Source organism: Eptesicus fuscus, chromosome 6 (genome assembly GCF_027574615.1).
Source record: "Eptesicus fuscus isolate TK198812 chromosome 6, DD_ASM_mEF_20220401, whole genome shotgun sequence".
Classification (NCBI taxonomy): domain Eukaryota; kingdom Metazoa; phylum Chordata; class Mammalia; order Chiroptera; family Vespertilionidae; genus Eptesicus; species Eptesicus fuscus.
The window spans coordinates 54,282,787-54,308,008 of record NC_072478.1 but is presented as its reverse complement, the minus strand read 5'-3'; the positions used below and the strand labels follow the sequence as shown (position 1 = coordinate 54,308,008).

General features: G+C 39.7%; 1 protein-coding gene across 1 annotated transcript in view; it reads left to right on the top strand.

Annotated features, from left to right (window-relative positions):
• Window positions 1–25,222, top strand: part of ARHGAP10 (Rho GTPase activating protein 10) — a 263,229-nt gene that overhangs the window by 136,702 nt on the left and 101,305 nt on the right. Inside the window, exons 11-14 of the mRNA XM_008143974.3 lie at window positions 2,731–2,812; window positions 4,363–4,408; window positions 6,342–6,407; window positions 23,827–23,901. Coding sequence (XP_008142196.2) covers window positions 2,731–2,812; window positions 4,363–4,408; window positions 6,342–6,407; window positions 23,827–23,901 — 269 coding nt within the window. The remainder of the gene's footprint in view (window positions 1–2,730; window positions 2,813–4,362; window positions 4,409–6,341; window positions 6,408–23,826; window positions 23,902–25,222) is intronic.

The window sequence follows — 25,222 nt, the reverse complement described above, 5'->3', positions numbered from 1 at the left end:
TCTTCATCATTATTTTATTTTCCATTCTTGCATATCCATTTGTCTCTTTTTAATAGTTTCCAATTCTTTGCTGAAATTCCCTTCAGTTTATGCATGCTGGCCACCTTTTTTAGGTTTCTGTCCGATCTCCCCATATCTGGGTTATTTCTAGGTTTGGTTCTCTTGACTTAACTACTTCCTCTTTTGACGTTGGGTTACATTTTCTTATTTTCTTGCTTGCCTTGTTTTTGTTTCTTCTTTTTTTTTTGGTTGAATGCCAGATATTGTGTGTAAGAGCTTAGAGACTAAAGTAATATTTATACCTGATAAAGAGCTTGTCCATTTTCCCATCAGGCTACTAATGTGCAAGGCTGTCACTTCAGTTGGTATTGAGCTGATTAATAGCTTTTCTGCCTAGTATTCTTTTGTAATATTAAGAATTTTCTGGTAGAATCTCCTTATGTCTGAATAAAACTGAACAGAGAGAGATCGACCTTTGGTCCTGAGAATCAAATGTGAAGGAAACAGACCAAATAGTTAACTGTGCTGTCTTGGAAGTGGAATTAGGATGGGGTGAAAGTGACTTTCTGGTTTTGTAACAATAAATATGTATTTCTTTCATAAATGAAAATTTAATCATTGCTACCACCTCATGCCCATTAGGATGGCTTTTCCACACCACACAGTTCTCCAGTTCTTTGCAGAGACCAACTGAAGTGTCCTATAACTGAACTCATTCTGACAATAACCAGAGTCAGCACAGATCCCACCAATTAGGGGCTCAGTCCCACAAGCCTGCCCTCTCCCAATTTGGGTGCCATTTACAAGTCCAGGTCAACACCTGTGCTTTTGGGTGACTGGTTATAAATTGAGGGTTACCATGATCCTCTCGGGTTCAATAATAAGTTGGGCCCTGGCCAGTGTTGCTTCGTGGTTAGAGCATTGGCCAGTCTACCGAAGGGTCTCGGGTTCCATTCCTGGTCAAGGGCACGTGTCTGGGTTAAAGGTTTGCTCCCCGGCCCTGGTCAGGGCTCTGGCGGGAAGCAACTGATCGATGTGTCTATCTCACATGAATATTTCTCTCTCTCAAAATCAATGGAAAAAATATCCTCAGTGAGGATTAACAACAACAAAATATTTATATATATATATTGGGATCTCACAGAACTCAGAAAAATAGTTCATTTGCTATTGCCAATTTATTACACAAGAGGATATTTAAAAATCTACAAATTAACAGCCAGATAGAGAGATATATTGGACAAGGTATGGGAGGCGGGGCTTGGAGCTTCCATGCTCTTTCTGAGCATGCCACACGCCTAGCATCTCCGTGTGTTTGTCAGTTTAGAAGCTGTCCAAATCCTAGGGATTTTTATAGAGGCTTCCTTGTGTAGCAGATGATTGATTAAATCATTGGGCATTAGTGATTGAGCTCATTTTCCAGCCCCTCTCCTTGCTTAAGAAGGGTAGGGGAGGATAGGGCTTAAAGTTCAAAATTTCCAATCTTGTGGTTGGTTCCCTAGGCAATCAGCCCCCATCATGGGGCTATCCAGGAACACCCAGCCTCGTCATCTCAATAGTGTGCAAAAAGATACAGAGATTACAAAGGTTTTTTAGGAGCTGTGTGTTAGAAAATGGGATCAGAGACCATATATACATTTATTATTATGTCACACCCAGCACTCCTGCTGCTGGGTGTATGCCAAAAGAATTGAGCACAGGGTCTTGAGGAGATCTTTGTATGCCTATGTTAACAGCAGCCTTGTTTACAATAACCCAAAGGCGGGAGGCATCCCAAGTGTCCATTGAGGGATGAATGGATGAGCACATGCATACAACAGAATATACAACAGAATATTTTTCAGCTTTACAAATGAAGGAAATTCTGAAATGTACTACTCTATCAATGATGAAAATGGAGGATATTATTCCAAGTGAAATGAGCAAGTCACAAAAAGACAAATACTGTATGATTCCACTTATAAGTGTTACCTAAAGTAGTCAGATTCATAGACTCAGAAAGTAGAAGGATAGTTGTCTGGCGCTGGGAAGGAAGGGGAATGGGTACTTCTTTATGTGTACAGAGTTTTAGTTTTAGAAGAGGAAGAGTTCTGGAGCTTAGCTGCTCAATAATGTACTCAACCCTGTTGAACTGTACAGGTTGTTATATTGTAAATCAGAAGACGCCTTAATCAATAAGCCACATTTATTTGGAGTCCTTTTCATTTCGCTAGCACTAGCGGGCCCAGAGGAAATATTGCTTCTCAAATACTGGGGCCCAGTATGGTGGAAGTCTTTCCTATTTATATGTTTTTCAGCTCTTTGTTTTCCAAATTTGGAATGAGACTTCCAGACCTTCTGAGATAAAGTCCTGTGTGCTGGGACAGGGCCATGAGACCATATCTCAAGGCCTGGCCTGGCGCCAGCACTGACAACTCTTTCTGGGGCATAGTTTATGGCCTCTCTGGAATGGGGAGTAGTCTTATTTTTCCCTATTATTTAAGCAAGCAAACATTTACAGACGCCAGAATAGCAAGGTTAAATTTTAAACAGCAGTTTTTACCCAAGATGGAGGTTACTATGCTTCAAGGTAACATGGTTAAGATGGTAAATTTTATGATGTGTATTTTCTCCTAATTAAAAAATTAAAAAAAGAAAGAAACTTAGTTACCATCATAAAACATTAGAGAGTAGAAAAGGAGATTTGTTTTCAGCAGCCGAGGAATAACCTGATTGTTTCATGTCTTTCAGGCCCGGTGTTGCCCTGACCATGCAGGCATTTTCAGAAGAGGAGAGGAAGCAGTGGCTGGAAGCTCTGGGTGGAAAAGAAGCTGTAAGAATAATCAGTGGTTGAGTTTAATTTCAAATCCCATAGAGTTGATTTGTGTTCATTTTCCTGTTATTTTTATTTTATAATATTTGAAAAAAGTTCCCTGCTGAAACTGGTGCTTGCATTAATCTCAGACCTGTTCAGAATTCGAGTAATTTGGCTTGAGATGGCAGCAGCACACACGAGACTGGTGTATCATTAGTTTTTATTTCCGATTTTTCATGACTTGCCACTCTGATTTGCTCTGCTTGGGGAAGTCATCTGAATTCTCCGTTTCTTCTCTCCTACCTGACAGTACTTTGGGTGGTGAACACAATAAAGGCTTGCAATTTATTTTTATCTCAGTGGAGGTGAAATAGTAAATATGAGGCAGGGCAGGCAAGTCCTATAAGCGACTGCTGTAATTATGTTGCTTGCTTTAACAATTTGTGATTTAGCCTAATGGAATACTATACACAATGTTATGCAGCCTTAGTGAGTGGGCCTGTGTATTTGGATCGGTTTGAGGAATAAAGTCAGGAATATAGATCCAGAGGCACAGAAATCCAGTCTGTTTGCGACACTGCTTTCATTTCTGTGGCCTTTGGGAGTTGAGATTGGGCAGATCATGTGTTGAATTGGGGACTTAGGGTCATTATAGAAACAAATCTATATAGAAATAAATCTGTTGCCAAAGGCAATCTCACCTTGAAGACATATATAACCCTTCTGTAGAGTAAAGAGCCAAGTAATCCATTCGAGATCCACAGATAAAGGCAAGTCTGCAGAAAGAAATTCAGTCATGCACTGCAGATATGCACCACATATGCTATGGTGGTCACACAGGATTATAATGGAGCTGAAAAACTCCCATTGTCTATCGTAGCCTTTGTGATGTATGTCTCACATGTTTGTGCAGAGATGCCTTTGTAAACAAACGTACTGTGCTGCCAGTAGTATTAAAGTATAGTCCCATTTACAATTACTATAGTAGGCTACAGCATGTAGGTATATGCTCACACAATGATACTGTCACCTAACAATGCGTTTCTCAGAACATAGCCCCTTTTGGTAAGCGGCACATAACTGTGTTCAGCTGTGTATTTACGTGGCAACAGTTAAGGTACCGTGTAGTTTTTGCAGGTGCTATATATGCCTTGCACATAATGGGGAGGCGTTAGAATTCTTAGAGGCATCCTGGAGTGATCACCTATCTATTTCAGATGTGGTTATTTACATTATGGGCCCGAGTCATCTCTGAATTAAGTAAAAACCAGGTTTTAGAAAAAATGAGCTTCACCTTACGGATCAAAATGCAGCAATGTCTTTGTCCTTCTAGAGTTGTCAGGCTGAGCATTTCATATTCGCATGGACTTTCAAGAAGTTGCCTAAGGATCGTGATCCCTTCACCTTGTTTTGGCTCCCTCAGTGAGAGGCGGAGTAGGCTAGCTGTCTCTACATTAGAGCATATGTTGGGAATTCCCCAATACTAGTGTACTTTTTGCAGGGTCCTAGGTGTGCCTACATTTTTATTGATTTGTTAAAAATACTGTTTCTCCTTTTTTCTCTCTTAGCTGCTCCATAGTTTTAATAGAGCCATCATCCCAAGACCAGAAGGAAGTAAGTGCTAATTTATAAAACGAACTGTTTGCCTCCTTTTTCCATGAATGTCTTTGTTTTCATTACCGATGCCAGACTGTTGCTGGGTGCTCACTCTCTGCACCCCTCTCCACGCTAGCCCTCCAGATACTATGTGTATTTTGCCTTATCCACTGGCGACCTGTTCAGATTTTCCTGGGCTTTTGTAACCCTCATTGATCCCATCTCTGAGCGTTAAAATAAATTAATTCTCTACAATAAATTTCTCTAAAAACCCTAAATATATTCTGTCATTCACTTTGATATTTATTCTTGTAGCCATACACGAACACATAGGAGTGTCAGGGGTGCATCTTTGTAAGTTCCTGTTGGTAGGAGCTGCTTATCAGGTCTCTTATTGGCCACAGCTCCCTTACCCTTGATACCCTTTATCCTTAGAGTCTCTGCGTGTGGCTCCACAAATAACATATCATGGCCCCTTAGAAAAGAACAATGACCAAACATACTCAGATATTCTAGGACAGTGGTTTTCACATGCATTGTACATATGCACTAGAGGAAAATGAAGTACTGCTTGGCTCTGTAGTCTGGATTTTACTGAGATAAACCAAACATATGATCAGATTTTCTAGATTCTTTATGAATTTACTTTTGATATCTTTGGAGAAATTAAGACTGCATTTATCACATGTCCACAGTTTGGAGATTATGTCACATAACGTACAATTTCAGATTTACAATTTCAGATTTACTTGAGCCAGCATATGACTAAAATGACATCTTTTCTAGCCCGGCGCTGGAAAGGGACAGTGTGCACGCAAGGTTGTAAATGTACTGCAGCATCTTCTTAACTTCTTTCTGCCCTCCCTCCTCCCTCCTTCCCTCCCTTCCTTCCTTTTTTCTTTCTCTTTCTTTTTCTCTCTCTCTCTCCCCTCTACCTACTTTCCCCTATCTCTCTCTTCTTTCTCCTTCTCTCTTTTCTTTCTTCTTTTTTTTTAAATAGAGAAATGGAAACATGCCTTTAAAAAAGTTTTGCCAAACAGAAAGAATCACTCGCATTTTCTCAGCAAACCACTGCCCGATTTTCCTCATTAAAATTATTTTCAAACTTAGCATTAAACCTGCAAAATTTGTATTCATGGGTTGTTCATGCTATTCCTGCTGAGAGGCAAGAGTTAGCATTACTTATGTTCCCTAGTTATAAATGCAGAACTAAAGTATTTGCTTTCCCTGTTTTCATTTTGGCACAAGAATTGTCTTTTATTAGGTGCTCAGATATGCCAGCCTAATCCATAGGCAAGAGTCTGTATTAGAAAAAAACTAATATTATATTTTCAAAATAATCTACTATACGAATCATCTGTTCTAAATTCATTGTGAAAACAATAAAATATTAAATGCTTAGAGCATGGAATGAAATATGAAATTCTTTTTGAAGCTCATGACCCAAATAATGTTTTCAAAAAGTGTTTCTTAAATATTTTCCCATAGGTTTTAAAAAAATAGTGTATGTTATTTCTCCAACTGTCAAGTAATTTTAAAACCTTTCCTCATATATAACTTTTTAAAACCTCCACTCGTATATAATTTAAAAAAAGCTGTTGTTGGAATTTTGGCAAAATTAACTATTTCCATATAGCTTCCCTTAAAGGTTTTGTATCACTTTCTTTTCCATTGTTTGATGCAAGTTGTATTTATTAATATAAATATTGTTTTAAACTGGAAATTTATTGATATTGATAGTAAATGGCCTAATAGTCCAGTAAGCGCTCCTCTAAATATTTGAAATTGTCATTTACATTATTTAAACAGGGAATACATGGCTTTTGGCTTTCTTTTTCTTAATAGGAAAATAAAAATAAAATTGAGTTTAAATAAATTTTCTTGTTTTTGTAAGGAAGAGAAATGTAAGTAATTAATTGTGCCCTTCATGTTTTATCACTATTTCTTTTAGGTGCACAATTGGATAAAATGGGATTCACAATTCTCAGAAAGTGCATCAGTGCAGTTGAAACACGAGGTAATGTGATTGTCTGAGTCATGTTATTCATGAAAGTTGACAGGTATGTGAAATCAGAGATGTTTGAAATGCTCATTGCATGGTTGAGTGTCGTAAAGGGAAATACATAGAAGAAAGGGCCCATTCTCCGTGTCAGAAATTCCGTTGTTCATTTATTGTGTCAGGATGGGGTTTTCCTTTTCACTTACATACTCCTCCCTGCACTGGAAAGGAGAATTATGGAAGAATCATCAGTGTTGGACTGCCAATCTTAACCACCTTTTGTTCATGCACTATTGAGATATTCCCATCTTCCATGGTCATGTTGGCCTCCATCGAAAAAATAAGCCTCTTTGGTATCTCATTTACATATAATAAAGGTCATTGACTTTAGCGATACAGATGGATGAGCTTTGACAAATGTATACAGTTGTAGAACTACTACTGCAATCATAGATTGCTCTCTCTCCTCAAAATTCCTTAGTGCCTCTTTGCAATCAATCCCTATTCCTTCCTTGGCCCTTGGCAATCACTGAGCTGCTTTTTTGCACTCTAGTTCTTTTTAAAAATAGCATTTTATATAAATGGATTAATGCAGCATATATAGTCTTTTGAGCCTAGCTTCTTTATTTGACTTAATGCTTTTGAAATCCATCTTGTTGGGTGTATCCTTAGCTCATCTTCTTTTTATTGCTAGGTAGACTTCCATGACATGGATGAACTGATTTTGTTTATCCTTTAACATGTTGATAAATATTTGGGTTGCTTCCATCCTAAATTGAAGGGAAGCTAATCCTTTCCCCAACCAAAAGTCCACGGGCATTTCTTTACAGTCCTTAAGGAAAAACAGGGCCATGGCACTTTGCAACCCTTCCAGCCAACTTCAGAGAAACTAACCATTGAGCAATGCAAACGGGTGTTTTGTAGGTTAAATTTCTTTTTGTTAAGAGACCTGCTGAAGTACTGGAATGTTGAGAACTTAATTCACTTTCATGCATGTACATCTGAGGTCAACTTTGGATGACTTAGTGAGATGAAGCATGGCATTCGTGTTTTCTGTCAAAACAAGGCCTTTGTCATATACAAGCCAGGACTGCTGCCTGTGAAATTAGCGTGGAGGATACGAGCTGTTCTATGATTTGGGGATTTTACAAAGACCTCAGCCACAGAGAGCCTTTTCTCCCAAACTCTGTTACAGTGGCCATTGAGGCTCTGACAGTTTTCCTTCATGTCCACCTGCGCCAAAGTTGAGCTGACAAATGTCTTCCTTTTCCTTGTGCTTCAAAAATTTCCAGACTTCAGAAAAATCCTGTGATTTTCATATCTCTCCTTATTCATGTTTCTGTTCTTCCTGAGCCTCTTAAGAACCTTAATTGTATGACTCGCATGTTTATTATTTTAGTAATTAAATTCTTTCCCTAAAAGTTATATTTTATACATTTTCTGAACAGATAAAAATCTGTGTAGAACTCTTTCTGGTTGATATGTGTAGCTTTTTGGAATCTTATGAACATTGAATAGAACATGCAGGATGGGGCAAGAGTAGGTTAGGTTTACCATTGTTTGTGTAGAAAATAATGCAATAATTAATGATAATACAAGAATAAAGTCTGTTTTGTGTATTCACAACCGTAAACCTACTCTTGCCCCACCCTGTATATATTAGAACCTGTATATATGGAATGTATTTTTATTATAAATATATTAAGTTGTTGGATTTTTTATTTTTTAAACAACACCCGAGGATATTTTTTCTATTGCTTGTTTTAGAGAGAGTAGAAGTGAGGTAGGGAAGGAGCGAGGGAGGAGAAAGAGAGGGAAACATCAATGTGAGAGAGACACATCGATTGGTTGCCTCCCAAATAAGCTCTGATAGGAGCTGGGGATTGAACCTGCAACCCAGGTACTTGCCCTTGGCTGGGAATCAAGCCCGAGACCCTTCAGTTTGCAGGACAATACTCTAACCACTGAGGAAGCCGGCCAGGGCTGGATGCTTTTAACAGAAGAATGAGTCTATACTTTTTAAATTAGGTTTTCTCATTTAAATATTAAAAAACATTTTTTTTCAAATCTTTTGTTCTCTAAGGGCTTCCATTACTAAAGCCTTTTGTTTTTAATGGATTAATAGACTAAAAATAGAGTTAAAGAATCAACTGTCAGATGATATTATTAAAAATAATGAGGAACATTAGAGAATCTCTGAGGCTTTTTATGCTAAATTTGGAAGCTCTTTCAAGGAATTTGGTCTTAAATTTGGATTTCCCCCCAGTCAGCTGTAATTGCTGCTATTGATATTTTTTTATGCTACAGGTGTTGTTGTCTCACTGTTACAGAGAACTGGAGTAAATCAAGCCATGCTCGGAGAGTTTGGAGTCACACTTTATTCACCGGTGGGCTTAGAGAAAATGAATTCAAATTGTAAGCAAGGCTACAAGCAGAACTTCCCTTTTCATTAAAGAGCCAGCCCTATGTGCACTTAGTGGTTATCTCGCTGCTGGCCTTGAAAACAACACAGTTCTATCCAACTAAAAAATGCACCTGGCATGGCATTGAAATTATGAGCATATCTAGTCTCTGGCCTGCAAGGTCAGACAGCTAAGTTTATCTTCCTCATTATTCAAGCAGGCTAAAGCAGGCTAGATAGCAAAGTTATTTTTTTAGACTAAGAGGCTGTCTAAGAAAAACAGAATTCCAAACAGTAGTTTTACAAAATAGGGGTTAGCCTTCTCATCACTGTATTTCATCAGTCAGAATAAAGCTAGTTTATGGTATTTCCTCTAACCAGAGACCCGCAAGTCTCTGTGGTTTAAAATAGCAGGACTTACTTTTCTCTCAGGTATGGGTAGGAGGGCTTTGCTTATCACTGATACCTGGCCTTAGAGGTGCCTGGTCCATTTTGCAATCCAAAGAAGTTAAAGGTTCCTGCTGCTGGAAGGTGAGGGGAGAGGAGGGCCTGCGGTGAGAGCAATACCCCTGGGACCTAACTCAAATACAGAGAACAAACTGATGGTTGCTAGAGGGGAATGGGTTGTGGAGATGGGAGGAAAAGGGGAAGGAGATTAAAAAATGCAAACTTCCAGTTATAAAATAAGTCATGGGGATGTAATGGACAGCATAGGGAATGCAGTCAGTAATTTGTAATAATTATGTGTGGTTACTAGAATTATCGGGGTGATTCCTTTGTAAGGTATATAAATGTTGAACCACTATGTGGTACACTTGAAACTCATACAATGTTGTACGTGAAGTATAATTAAAAAAAAAAAAACTTAAAAAACAATGGTCCAGACCAAAGGAAGGACAGGAGAGGATTGTGGGAGGAAGGGTGACACTGTTATTCTGAAGGTTTACTTATTCATGAATTGATAAGCAGTTGTCAGGCTTAAGCTCCAAAGTGGTGAGATAAGATAGGCATCTTGGAAAGATTCTTAACCTCTGGGACTCTTGATTTCTAAAAGAATGTAACTCGGAATTTCATTCATGCTGTCTACCTCCATGCATGTTTGTGAGGATAAAGAGCTAATTTTTGTACATAGTAGATATTCATTAACTATATTTGTCCTCTTTCCATCCTTCCCCTGAATTCTTTTAATTGTGAAATGTCCATGTTCTTCCTTTAACAACTATATTGCATGGTGTGTTCATTACATTTCATGTATTTATCTTGTTTCTGAAACTTGACGATTTCCTTTATGTGGAGAAAATGTCTTAGTGTTTGCCTGCCTCTTTTCATTTCTAAATTTGGTCCGTGTCTTACACATATAGTAAGCAATTGCTTTCTATTTGAAGTTTTCAGAGATTTGATTAAAATGGCACCTTAGTACTATTGTGTGTCCTAACAGTTTGTAAAATTATTGGAAGAATTTATTCTTCTATACGTGGTTGGAATTAGTACTTTCAAATAACACGAAGGATTGGTTTTTACTGCTTTGTCAGTTTGTCAGCATCTTTCTGCATTCTGGGTAATATTTTAGATATCGATAGAAAGATGTATCATATTCCATGTGGAAGAGTCTTAATGGTTTCAGAACTTGGGAATTCACTACCTAATTTACTTAAGTAAATAACTCCCCTTCCTAAAAAGGAACCATCTCCCATACCCAGTACATTGTCTTGTTCTGGAACTCCAAGACACCTAGTTTTTCAGGTACTTGCATTGTAAAATATGCAAAAACCAAGGAAGACGCTTTTTTCTTAAAAACTTCTTTTAGTTGCTATTTTTTAAACAGTCATCATGATTTAAAATTAAATCTGTATGCAATTTTTGTTTATGAAGTTTCCCTTAAAAAATCTTCCATATGGGAATAATTTGAATATTCACTTTAATTTCTAGAGTATGGCATTAAAATGTCGGTCTAGGCAAGCTGTCAGTTATCAGGTTCAGCCTTGTAACAAGCTGTGAATTCCTGGGCTAGAAGTAGGAAGCCACCTCTAAGATGTGACAGTCTTAGGTTTGTCACATGTAAAAGTGAATTTCTCTTTCTTTGAAAAGTAGTTTTAGGTTTCTGGAAAATCTTTCTGAAGTTGGGTTGAGGATTTTCCTATTTCCAGAGCATTTCCGGAATTATATGGGGTCTCACAATGGGTCTGGAAGAAGATAATAATGTAGAGTTTTAGTATTAATCTTTGTGGGAGGGAAGACGCCCAAAGTGAACTCGCAATATATTTTTCCATGATTGCACATTAATCTTAAATTGCCAAGGGCAAATTACGTGCAAAATGAAGAAAATAAAGAACAGCTGTCCTCGGGAAATTTTACAGCCAGTAAATGAAAGTTTTTTGCTCACTGTCTCTTTTTTAATCATAATATAATGGGTGTGAGATGAGTGTGGGTGGATACAGAGGACAGTCTTATGTGGGAGGAGGGAGCTGGGGAGTCTTGTGGTGTCTGCAAAAATGCATATGCAAAACCGAAATACTAAATCCAGGCTAGTCGGGACTGATTATTCATTTTCTCAATTAGTCATCTTATTTGCTTTAAGAACAGATAAGTTTCCAAAGCTATTAGCTGCCAGATGAATGGTTGAATAAGATTAATAGGGACAAATTGTTCAACTGTCTTGCTACCGAGTAGGCACGCTAGATTTTGTGTGTTTGGTTCAAATTCTGATGAGGTCCCTGTAAGGCTCTGAAGCAGTGTTCGCATAGTGGTGAAGAGCGTGAGCTCAGAACTCAGCCTTGTTTGGAAGACTTATTAGCTCTACAACCAAGTTAGTTACTTAACCTCTCCGTGTCTTGATTTTATCATGTGTAATAGGGGCTAAATGTAGTATCTCCTTCCCAAGGTTGTTGTAAGAATGCTTGAGGCATTGGCACATATTAAATGGTTAGTAAATGTGAGTTGCTTATTTAGAGATAACTCTATTAGGTGAGGCCAATCATAGTTTAAGTAGTCCCATTATTGTTTCAAGAGTCTGGGAGCACTGAGAAACTTTGCTTAGTTTTTAAAAACGAGTAAGTTACATAGGGAAATAAATCACCTAAGTTTACTGTCTCTAGTAACTCTATGTGGCTCTTGTAACCAGCAGCAAAATTACCTGGTTTGGCATTCAACCTTCTGTTCCTCAGTGTCCTGCAGACACTGGAGCAGTCACATGGCCGGGGACAGTGAAGAAAAGGGAGGAGGGTCAGCAAGGATGATCTCAAGCTGTCCAACGAAAGAGATCCTCCAACGTTGCCTAAAATTGTTTAGTCCCTGATGCCACAGCTGCCGAGTGGAGGCAGGTGGCAGCAGGGAGACAGACACGGTCCCACGGTCCGGCCTTTTGTAATGTCCTGGTCTGTAGAGAGGGGATGACAGGAGCCTTGCAAAATGCAACGGCCGACTTTTGCCTTGACTTTGAGTCTCTTCATTGATTTATGTAAGTAAAATTTTGTGACGACTTAAGCTACACGAATGATGAATTTGAAAATAAAACATGCCTTGATTTAACTGTCCCCTCCATCCCATCTTGCTTTAATTACTTACCTATTCCGGGACATGCACATGTTAAATGGGCTTTAGTCAACACTTTCTGGATGTTTCCTACAGGAAAGAGATTGGAGGAAAAAATAGTGGAGATATGGTTCCTTTTCTTAAAGGGTAGCTTCAGTGTAGTTGCAAGACAGTAAAGGCTTTGAGATTTTATGCTGCTTTTATAGATTTTCTGCATCGTTTCATGAATACGGTCGAAGACACAAGACTCCTGGGCCGTAGAGGAAGGTCAGCTTATTGCTTTCACATAGTAGGTTGCGTTATAGGAGAAGAACTCTGAATTTAGGAAGCAGATTCTTCTATAAAGGTGGGCAAGCATGTTGGCTCTTTGCTCTAGTTGGAGACACCCATCTCTGTTTTCCAAAATTGCACGTGAATCTGCTCTTCGCTCCAGAGGGAGATGCTGGAGTAGATGGTGTCTGCCCGCTCTGCGTGCTGCTGGCAGAGGGGAGTGGGTGGGGGGTACGATATGAGCAGATGCTCTGTGAGCAGTGGAGGCCAGTGTGGCAGATCCCAGGTGCTGTGCTGCGTGTCTGCCTTGGTCCTGTGGGCAGTGGTAAGACACTGACAGGTTTGAGAAGCAGTGTGTTCAGATCTCTGACAGGAAGTGGAATGGATGGAAGTGGTGGGGCTGCAGGAGATGGAAGGTGGGATCACTGGTTGGGTTTTAGAAATGATGTAGGTCATTGGAGAGAAGAAGGGGGACATCTGTAAAGATTTAAAAAAAGAGAAATAATGCAGATGAGAGATGATGGAGGTTTAAACTAAGGCATTGGCAATGGAAAGAAGAGATGGATAGGAACAGAGACTTGGCAGAAAAACAGAATCCGTGACCTATGGATTGTAGGGGGTAAGTAAAAGTAAAATTGGACTTGGAGCTTTCCAGCGAAGGTAATTGCCAGCATCTTGAGCCAAGACAGAATGCACGAGGAGAGATTGGTTTGGGAGGAATATACACTGGTTTTGTATATCCCGAATTCTAGGTACCTGTGACATTTCTTTTGGAAGTAGAATGAAGGCAACAGGAGAGATGGTGGGTATCATTTTCAGAGAGGTGAGGTTTTGAATGTCAGAAAGTCATTCAGGAGGATGGTGAGGTAAGAAGGCAATGGAACAAAAGGAAGAATATGGGGATCTTTGTATTTAGGGAAAGAGAGGAAGAAGAAGAGTGGGCACATAGGACACGAATGGGTTTCGTGGTTGTGAAGGCAAGATGCTGGAGAATAGCCAGGTTGTACAGGTTGTACTTCTTTTTTAAAAAAAATATATTTTATTTATTTTTTACAGAGAGGAAGGGAGAGGGATAGAGAGTTAGAAACATCGATGATGAGAGAGAAACATTGATCAGCTGCCTCCTGCACACCCCCTACTGGGGATGTGCCCGCAACCTAGGTACATGCCCTTGACCAGAATCGAACCTGGGACCTTTCAGTCCGCAGGCTGACACTCTATCCACTGAGCCAAACCGGTTTTGGCCAGGTTGTACTTCTTATGTGTTGTTCCCACAAGAACCCTATAAGACAGTGGCATTTACTTGAGCAACTGAAGTGAAGAGACATGATTTGACTTGTATAAGACTCAGAGCTAGAAAGTCTTCCTGACAGAAACGCCTATCTAAGACTGAGCTTTTCATGCCAGTGCTTTCAGCCACAAGGAAAGCGAGGAGATGGAGATGCAGCAGGCTGATCTTCTGAGGATGTTGACGATGGACAAAATAAAGAGAACACACATTTTCAAAGAACAGAGGTGATTTGAAACTGTAGGCAATAGGAAAGGGAAGTAGGGAGGGAAGAGTTAAGTATCTCTGAAGTGCTCCTCTAGCTTTGGGATGACGCCATTCTGAAGTTACACCTACCTGTCTTCTTTCCATTCCAACTTAATCAAGGACCTCTGCAGGTGCACCATCTGCCCAGGAAAGAATTGCTTGCTTTGCTGGGAATCTCTGCAACACTGTGGGAAGTCTCTTAGTGGTAGACATAATGACGTGTGGAATCTGCATCTGACAGTATTTTAAATCCTAATATGCAGCATTTTCCGAGTGTTCTGTGTACTCTAGCTGCCAAATCTTACGCAGCTCAGTAGGTAATTGAGCAGGTATATCTTATTTAAGCCTTCAGTGCAGATGAGGAGTCTACGATTCAGAGCAAGTTAAGGGTAACTAAACAGAGGCTGTGAGATCCTCCTTTCCCTAAGCTTCACACTGAGAGGAAGGCTGAAGGCCACATCGAATGCGTTGTGGCTACAGCCTCTGTTAAATCCTGGGACTGCAAGACATCTGACAACTGGGGGAAGTTTGGGACCCCAAGTGTTACAGAGAAAGAGGAAACTCCTTGTTATTCTGTAGCTTGCCTCCAGTCCTAGTCTAGGCAGCCTGCCCACGGGCTTGGGTGGTTATACAAGGAATAGCAACAAGTCTAGGGTTTTCTGATCTGAAGCAAAAATACCCTCACTTGTGTTGGTTAGAAACTGGAAATGAAGCCAGCCACACAGAGCATTGGGAATATATAGTCCATTCTGACCCATACAAAGGTAGAAGCTAATAAACCAAACACAGTTTGTATTTGGACTTAAATTTGAGATGAGACTTAGAGTTAAGTATAGATTGTGTTTACGGAGTCCTGAAATCACCAGTACTTCCAGAAATACTGGGTCGGACCTGGACATGGATATTTGCCTTTTGCTTTTTCCATATTTATCACATAGCCTGGGATGGGCAGCAGTAACAGAAGTAGATGTGGCGCAGCCGCCCTCATGTGCCACGGGGTTAGATTTCTGAGCTCAGTCTCTGGTTGGTCTGGATGTGGGAAGACAGGTTGAATGAAATCATAAGCCCTTTCCTGACAGTGGGGAAACCATTCATCATCATGCAGATGTGGATTTATATGAAAAGAGTCTGAAGGCCAACCTGAGAGTGAAAGCAACACTTCTCAGGAAGGGAAAATGCAGATTGGTTCCTGGCAGATAGAAGCTCTCTGTAATGTTTTTCTCTCCGCTGCCCAAATAATTATGATCCAGGGGAGAAATTCCAAATGTTATTGGTGAGCAGTAATTTTATATTTTCCATGAGTCATTCATATTAAATGAACGTTGACTCTCTTCCCAACATGTGCTTTATTTTATGAAAGTGGGCTGTCGACTACATGCCTTGGTTAGGATAGGATGACTTTTATGTTTATTGTTCCTAGCTATTTTGATATTAATTTTGAATTTTATGCTCAGTTAAAGCTTAGAATGAGTGTATGGTATGTGGGGCTGATGCAAACGCTTTACAAACATTACCTCCTTTAATTTTCACAACAACCCCATTCCTCCATTCACCTCATTTATCAGGTAAAGAGACTGAGACACAGGGAGACCGAGTAACTTGCCAGGTCATACAGTTGGGAGTGGTCAAGTTGAAGTTTCCAGCCTATCAGTAACCTTAATCTGTAATAATTTATATCTTACGAACTTAACGAATTTGTGTCTCCACGATATATATAATATATCTACAAAGTTTAAAATGTTACTCTCATTTTGGGCTTTTCATCTTTGTATAGCTATAATCTTCTAACATTCCCAGTGTTTAGAAATCATCTCCTACCTTGCTTTGTATAGTACTGAGTGCATTGTATGTGTTGAAAGCAATGCATTCTTCTTCCAAAGTTGCTATAATACAATACCTTAAATATATCATGCTGAATGGTATGTCCCTTTGATGGAATAGAGGAATCATTTTGGGGTCTGCATGCTTATATTGAAAAATAATTTAATATGAACACACATTTTTGGCAGAACCTTAAAATGGTATTAATTGCCCAGTGTCTTGGAAGGATGTATGCCTATGAACCTGTTTATTTTTATGTCACTCAGCACAGTGGGTAGCAGGGGAAGTGCTTACTGGACTCAAGTAGACATTTAAACATAGTGCCTGCTGAGGATTAGTTACACACCTGTGTGAAGAACACATTGGGAAATTTTTTGTAATTCACCTGTGACCCGAAACAATATTCATGAGTCTCATCATTGCTTCCTTTTAGTCACCTTTATAGCTTATCATTCTGCACCTTTGTGTTTGGTATTTTCCCACAAATTTTTCCTGATCATTTTACCTATAGTGCATTTTTTTTCTTTTATTTTCAAGAATCTTTCAAGATTGGTTAATATTTATAACTATATAAATATATAATTCTAAAACACATTATAATGATATCATTTTATGCATATGTAAATATTAATCATGTTTGTTCATTCCATAGCCTGTAGGAGAATTTGTCTTTGCAGTGCTGGTAGGATATGTAACCTGTATTTGTATTTATGCATACACATGTATATATATATGCACATGTGCCCCATTAGTAATGACAGGCAGCAGACTTTTTTAAAAAAATAATTCTTTATTGTTGGAAGTATTACATATGTTCCCCTTTTTCTCCCATTGATCCCCTCCAGCCCCGCCCCCCCCCCCCCAGACCTTCAGTACCCTATTGTCTGTGTCCATGGATATGCATACAAGGTCTTTGGTTGATTACTTCCTATCTACCCACCACCTCCTCCTTCCCTCTGAGATTCCTCACTCTGTTTCATGCTTCCATGTCTCTGGATCCACTCTGTTCGTTAGTTTATTTTGTTACTTAGATTCCACATATGAGTGTGGTCATGTGATACTTGCCTTTCTCTGACTGACTTACTTTACTTAGCATGATACTCTCCTGGTCCCTCCATGCTGTCTTAAAGGGTAAGAGATACTTCTTTTTTACTGCTGCATAGTATTCCATGGTATAAATGTGCCTCAGCTTTTTTACCCACTCATCTACTGATGGGCACTTGGGCTGTTTCCAGATCTTAGCTATTGTAAATTGTGCTGCTATGAACATAGGGGTGCATACACTCTTTCTGATTGGTGCTTTGGGTTTCTTAGGATATATTCCCAGAAGTGAGATCACTGGGTCAAATGGCAGATCCATATTTAATTTTTTGAGGGAACTCCCATGCAGCAGACTTTTGCTGTAAATCCTGTGAATACGAGTAGGAACATTAATGACCTTTCACCCCTGTTGTCAACATGCACAAGTGCAAATAAGATTTATCCCCTCCCCAAATATTGATCAATTACCTCATTCTGTGACATGCACTCTGCTTGTTACTAAATGAGAGTTGAATAAATGTTAGTTTATAGACCCAAAGAAATTGATCATTTATTTCTTTAAAATCACACACCTGCAAAACTTGAAAAAACAATTGTGTGCCTGTTACCATAGCAAGTGTTTATGTTCCACTTTGAGCCTTACCCCTTCATATTGTTATATTTTCTAATTACAAATAACCTTTTCTGTCTCTCTTAATTTTCTTTCCTTATTTCTTTGCTAATCAGTCATCACCTTATTATTCATTTATTCAGTTCATTCACTAATTTATGCAGTCCATTTGTTAAGTCTATACCATGTGCTGAGGACTGTGCAAGGCATTAAGAATACTGAACTGTCAGGTATAGAATCTATTTCTGAAGCCAAAAGGAAAGGAAAGACTTTGTGGCTCAGTTGGTTCCAAGCTGCTTTTTCTTTTCACTTTATATTTCTTTTTAATTTTACCCCAGTCTTCACTTTATTCCACCTCAGGGCCTAAAATACAGTCAGCACTCAATAATTCCTAAGAAGTTAACAGGAAGTTATGGGTTATATAATTTTTAGCCTGTTATCTTCTCATTTATTTCCAGTTTTGCCTTCCTTTCATTTTGTGTTCTCTATTTGTCTTTCTGTGTGTGTGTGTGTGTGTGTGTGTGTGTGTATGTGTGTGTGTGTTTTAATGACCTGTTTTCTCTCTTCTGCTTCTTGGAATTGCCACTTTGTTTCCTTCTTACCACATTTACTTGCCAGACTTTGCCTCCACCTCTGTTATTGAACCAAATTTGTCAACCCTGTTAACTTTTATTTTCTTTTTGCCTCTAATTCGTTTATTGTTTCAGATTATCTTACTTGCTTTTGTGCTTCTCCAGCTCACTCACAAGGGCCTCTGGGGACCCCTGGCAGTTCAGTAGCTCCACACAGGTGTTTTCTGGTGCTGACTAGACTGGTGCTGGTCCAGTCATTTGGGTTCTGAGAGGGAGGCAGTTGGGCAGAGATGATGATGAAACCTGACTCATTCCCGCTTCTAACCCTCTCCTCCAGGAAGAGCTGGGTAGTGTCATGTGACAGCGCTGTGTGAGATTGGAGGAGACAGGTGGTGGGAAGTCAGACACAGTTGATTTCACCTTATTCACTTTGCCCAGGGACAGCTGTCATCACCCGCCCATCACTGTAATGGAGAGCGCTTCCCTTTTCTTTACTGCTGATCAGAACCAATCTTAGTTATCAGAAGAAAAAAAAATATTTTGGCCTGTAAACATGTTGAGCAGATGACAAATTTTTGTTAAAAGTTAGAAAGTGTTGTAGTAATGATAGCAAATCAGTGGGCCTTGATATCCTGAAAAAGTTTTAATAACTTGGATATCTTAACTTTAACTTTTCATTTCCTAACTATAATGTCTGTTTTGGCCCAAGTCCAATCTATATCAGTAGTTCTAAATTAATTTCAAATCAAATAAACCTAGCTATAGTCTATTCTGGACCCAACTGTTTTATGCAGGGCACCATGAAAGGTACTAAAAACAACAATAACAAAGAACAAGGTTGACCTCATATCTTTCCAGGTGAAATATCTGTGCATTTAGTGAGAGAACGTAGAAGAACACAGGCCTGCAGTTTGTAATCTGAAAATTCTGAAGTTGGATGTATTTCAGAATTTAGATTTTCTTTTCAATTTAAAAAGGTAATAAGGGACATATACTGTACAGTCTATAACATCTCCAGGTAGGTTTGGTGTGGAATAACATTTAAAAAAAAACACGTTTTTATTGATTTCAGAGAGAGGAAGGGAGAGGAAAAGAGAGAGAGAAACATCAATGATAAGAGATACTCACCAGTTGACTGCCTCCTGCACACCTCCTACTGGGGATCCAGCCCACAACCCAGGCATGTGCCCTGAGTGGGAACCAGACCGTGATCTCCTGATTCATAGGTTGAGGCTCACCACTGATCCACACCGGCCGGGCGGAAATTACTTTCAACATGGTGAAATACAAATATTCACACTGATTGGGGAAAATAAAGCTCAACCTGATGTCAGGTCAAGCATTCAGATTTTTTGATTTTGTGAATTGTGCATAAGAGATTGTCAGTTTTAAAATGTAATTAAGTGTTAAAAGGATTAATTATGAGTAACGCTCAGAATAAGGGAATATCACTGTGGTGTCAGAAGGATGGTATTTTATCTGGTTTTGAAGGTCTGGATAGAACTTTGTTTGCTCACTGTTGAATCTTTGGCAGCTAGACTGGCACCTGCCACATATTTGATAAATAATATTTGACAGATGAGTAATTTATGAGGAGAAGGGAGGAGGCTTCCACCTGAATGTGGCTGTGGAGGAGGGAATGCATTTGGTTATTGTGGACCGGTCAGTGGTCTGCTCTGATTAAAGCGAATATTCCACACAGCACACGTGGGTAGGTGAGGTGGGGGCCATAATCGGTGTTTATGTGTTTATGCCTTACATACTTCTGAAGAGTTTGGACTGGATTGATGGCTTACTCTTAAATGGGGATGGAAGAGAACTTAGATAATCAGAGGTTTGGAAAATAAAAAGTAAAAAAAGAAAAAGATGATGTTCCGAATGGACTATGGATGTATGTGTTTCCTGTAAGGGTGCCTTAAAAAATGTGTGTGTATCACATTTAAAACTGTTAAGAAACAGAGATTACTCTGAGTTTGAAGAAAATGCAGACACTGACCTGTTGAATTTGGAAAGTGACAGGGAGGAAATCAAAGAAAATTTCAAAATCCTAATACTTGGTGATTAGAAATAGTGATCCCTTTAGCTGAGAGAGGAAAATTTGAGAGAAGCTGGAGAAAATAGGCTAAATCACTGACATGACTTGGCATATTGAGTGGTTTATATTCTTTAAAGTCTTTATTAATATCTTTTGTGTGATGTGTTTATAGATATAAAGCATGCTTCAGTTTTCATAGTCCATAGCATCTAAGAACAATGCAACAGAAAATCTTACACAACTTGAGTGTGTTTTACGTGCTACTTCTTAGCTTGCTTTTGTACAAAGTTTATTTAAATTTCATTAAAAAAAAATAAAAGCTGTGCTGAGTAGCATTAATTACCCCTTGCACCTTTTATTATGCATTAGCAATTAACTCTACTTCCCTTAGGATGATGAGTTTAAACTTGATCAATTATCTGATAGTAATTGCCAGTGCAAAGTGCTTGTTATTGCTGAAGTAACATTTTTATTTAATTTCTCCATGTATTTCAGGCACGTTTATTTGACTGTAGAATATGGCTTGCTCTTTTGGCTTCTGGCACCGAGGTCAGACTATTTCAGGTCTCTCAAATAGAGTAGTATTGGGGGGAGCGGGGAATCCTCTAGTATTTTAAACTGCCACGGCCTTCTGGCCTTCAGGAGGAGGAAGGAATGAAACTCAGTCTCTGAGTTTTGTGTTTCTTGACAAATTTTTTTCCTTCTTTTTTCCAATTCCTGGCAGAACTGACCTGCATTTTTCTCGTTTCTTGTAGTCAGTGAGCATTCCCCATCAGGAAGGTGCCTCTCTGCTACTTCGGTTCTTTAGCGTTCTGAATAGACCAGTCTGGAGTGAAGGGGTGGCCTTTGCTCTCTGGTTCTTGGCTCTGTTGAGTAATTGAGAGAACACATGTGGGCATCACCTCTTTTCCCTCCCATCACGACACGGGGTGTAGGCTGCTGTCTGTGATCTCAGAGGCAGCATCTAGACTGAGAGCTTTCCCATCTTGCCCAAGCCTCAGCTCAGGAGTGACTGAGCTGTGATTTGAATCCAGTTCTTTAGACTCTGTCTAGTATTTCTTTTTCGTCACCCCAGGCAGGGAGACAAAAAGCAAGTATGGCCCTAGCTGGTTTGGCTCAGTGGATAGAGTGTTGGCCTGTGGACTGAAGGGCTCCGGGTTCGAGGGCACATACTTGGGTTGCAGGCTCGATCCCCAGTAGGGATGTTCAGGAGGCAGCCAATCAATGATTTTCTCTCATCATTGATGTTTATATCTCTCTCTCCCTCTCCCTTCCTCTCCTCTCTGAAATTAGTAAAAATATAATTAGAAACTCATACAACTTAACAAAAGGAAAATAAATAATCCCATCAAAAAATGGGCAGCGGACCTAAATAGATACTTTTTGAAAGAACAGAAGGCCAAGAGACATATGAAAACATGCTCAAAGTCACTAATCATCCGAGAGATGCAAATAAAAATGGCAATGAGGTATCATCTCACACCTGTCAGAATGGCTGTCATCAAGAAATCAATAAATGATAAATGCTGGCAAGGATGCAGAGAAAAAGGAACCCTCGTGCACTGCTGGAGGGAATGCAGACTGGTGCAGCCACTGTGGAGAACAGTATGGAGTTTCCTCAAAAAACTAAAAATGGAACTTGCATTTGACACAGTGATCCCACTTCTAGGACTATATCCCAAGAAAGCAGAAACACCAATCAGAAAGGATATATGCCCCCTATGTTCATAGCATCACAATTTACAATAGCTAAGATTTGGAAACAGCCTAAGTGCCCACCAGCAGATTAGTGGATTAAAAAACTGTGGTACATCTACACAATGGAATACTACACTGCTATACTAGTAAAAAGAAAGGAACTCCTACCATTTGCAACAGCATGGATGGACCAGGGGAGCATTATGCTAAGCGAAATAAGTCAGTCTGAGAAACAGAAATATCACATGATCTCACTCATTTGTGGAATATAATGAACAACATAAACTGATGAACAAAAACAGATCCAGAGACAGAGAAGCATTGATCATACCGTCAAATCTCAGAGGGAAGGCAGGGGAGGGTGGGGGTAAGGGGGAGAGATCAACCAAAGGACTTGTATGCATGCATATAAGCATAACCAATGGACACAGACACCAGGGGGGTGAGGGCATGAGCGGGGGTGAGGGGTGGGAGGGGCAATGGGGGGGGGATAAGGACACATGTAATACCTTAATACAGAATAAAAAAAAAGAAAAAAGTATACTCCCATGGGCAAATTTCATGGTCTGTTTGGTATTTTTTTCTTTGTTTTGAAAACTTTGGAGATTAGAGGTGTCATCTCCTCATCAGCTGGTGTGTTCAACATGCATAGTGCAGAAAATAAACACACAGGCAGAAATCTACAACTCTTTGGAGAAATAAATAAGTCACATGTTCTGGAAGTCATTATTTTCTGATAAAAGTTTTTAAGCATAAAAAGAGTAGAGAACGTGGTGCAATGAACTAGCATTTTTGTTGTTGCGAAGACTCGATGACTTCCAGGATTTTGCTGCAATTGCTTCATCTATCCCTTTACCCTTCTTAAAGTGAATCTAACACAGGTCACTCCTTTCAGTATATAACCTAAAAAATATAAACTATTTTTGACATAACCTTAATGCCACTCACAGTTTCCTGATTGCCTCCCAAAGTCCTTTTACAATTGGTTTATTCTAATGAGCATCAAAACAAGGTCATGTGTTCAACATACTTAATGTTTGACAGTAACTTTTCTTGCCTTTCTTTCATGCCTGCTGTGCTCAGGGATACTTTGCTCGCAGGTCTCTACAGAGAGAAAATGCAGCGATTTGGTTTGTTTTGATGTAGAGTTTGAGTGATGCTTATTTAAAATTTCAGAGTTTCTCACCGGACAGTGCATTTAACAGCTCTGAACAACAAAACCAGATCTGCCGCAGTTTTGAATGCATTTCTGTGGTCTTCAAGAATCATCCAAACAGTGATTTTTTGCTGAGTATTAATCGGCACTCTATTATTTTTATTTATTTATATATTTAAAAAAATTTATACGTTTTTATTGATTTTAGAGAGAGAGGAAGGGAGAGGGAAAGATAGAAACATCAGTGAGAGAGAACCATCAATTGGCTGCCTCCTGCTTGCTCCCTACTGGGGGTCAAGCCTGAAACTCCGTGCATGGGCCTGACCTGGATGGAGCCGGCCATCTTGTGCACAGGACAACGCTCACCCAACTGAGCCACAGTGGCTGAGGCAGCACCATATTATTTTTAAAAGGCTGAAGTTTTAAAGAAGAAAATGTCAAGAATAAGTACACATAATAAACATGAAAGTTGTGTATTTTACACACTATTTGGTATACATGAGTACTGCTTAACTAATTTCATTGGCATGAATTCATTACATTTTGTCCACATGAAACATTGTGTATGACATGATTTTCCAACCGTAACTTATGAATACCAAGCTGCTAAACAAGTTAGTAAACACTTGCTTTTGTCAAACGTTATTTTTATACTCAACAGGAATGCTGTTAATGTGAGTTAGCAAAGATTTTGAAAGCAACTGTTTGTTGACAGATTTTAAAACATGACAGTCTCATATTTCGTTAACATTCTGTCTCTTCCAATAGGTATAAATGACCAAGGATTGTACAGAGTTGTGGGGGTGAGTTCAAAGGTCCAGAGACTTCTCAGTATGTTGATGGGTATGCCTCTTTTCTAATCATTTTCCATGCATGATTTGTTTATGTTCATTGACGTCACGAATTAATGTTTCATAGTCACGTCCAGCATACTCGTGAATCCATTCTCTGCTGCTGCCGAGCTTAGTTTTCTCCCAGTTGACGCTGAGAAGCAGATTAGTGTTTGCATCAGCACAGACTACCCACTTCCCCTTGACTTACTGAAAAATGCAAGAAAAGAAAAGCATGCAGCTCATGGGTGAATGTCTTCCGCTCCCGTCACACAGGAAAGGAGCAGCCAGGCCTCTGTGTGGCTCCCAAATGGGCTGCCGAGGGTCCTGACAGTCCCTGTGATTGGACAAGACCACGGGGAGGTGCTGATTTTTATGGAGCTTCCCAAACTGTCATTTGACAGCAAGAGTCTAGTTCTCAGGGGTCCATTCGTATTCACAGGGACTTGTTTGTCGTTTGCGCCAGGCTCACCTCCAGAACCACGCATGCCCCATCTGTGCAGACAACACAGTGTTCTCTGGCAGCACAGACCAAAGGAAGCCAGAAAGTGAATGCATTTCATCACCCCAGACATTACTGGGATGACAAAGCGCTTTTCCATTGCACACGGCTGCCCGTGCAGAGCCACCTGTAAGATGCCCGCTTCTCCGCCCACCCCAGAGCAGACTGCCCCTGGAGGAGTGATGCTAGCTCATCGAGCTTGAGGGCCTGCGTGTCATTAGGACCTTGCTCAATATTAATTAATGTGATAGCTCCCTTTAATTAATCAACATTCACAGTGCCCTCAGGTGTACCATCGATGCATTTAAACCTGTCTGCATCTTAAAGCATTGTAGCAAAGACTCGTTTTTAGGAAGCAGAAACCAAGATGAATAAAATCATTAATTGAGATGTCACAGATAGGATTGCTTGTTTGGCTGTAGTGGAATTAAGGATTTAATAAGCAACAACCCCCCCTTTTTTTTTTTAAGCTATTAACCACAGGTAGAAGTTTCCCGTCATCAGTTGGAGACCTCATTAGAATGCATCCACTCCCATGAGCTGCTTTATTTTCTGCCTCTCTGGTTTAACTGGGGTTGCCGTTTTGGCAGTCAGATTTTCCCTTTTGCCATCAGCGGTCTCCAAATTAAATAGGCTCAGGTTGCCAGTGGTTCGGTAGCAGCTGGAAGAGTTTAATGGGACTATAGCATCTGCTTTCAGTTCATTTTAAAATTAGAAACACTTTTCTCATTTCCAAGATGGTGTTACGATGATGAGAACTGGAAGCTGTTGCTATCAGAAGGGAGGGGGGCTTTTGGCCGACAGGCGCACACTGTGGCAGTCAGTTGGTCCT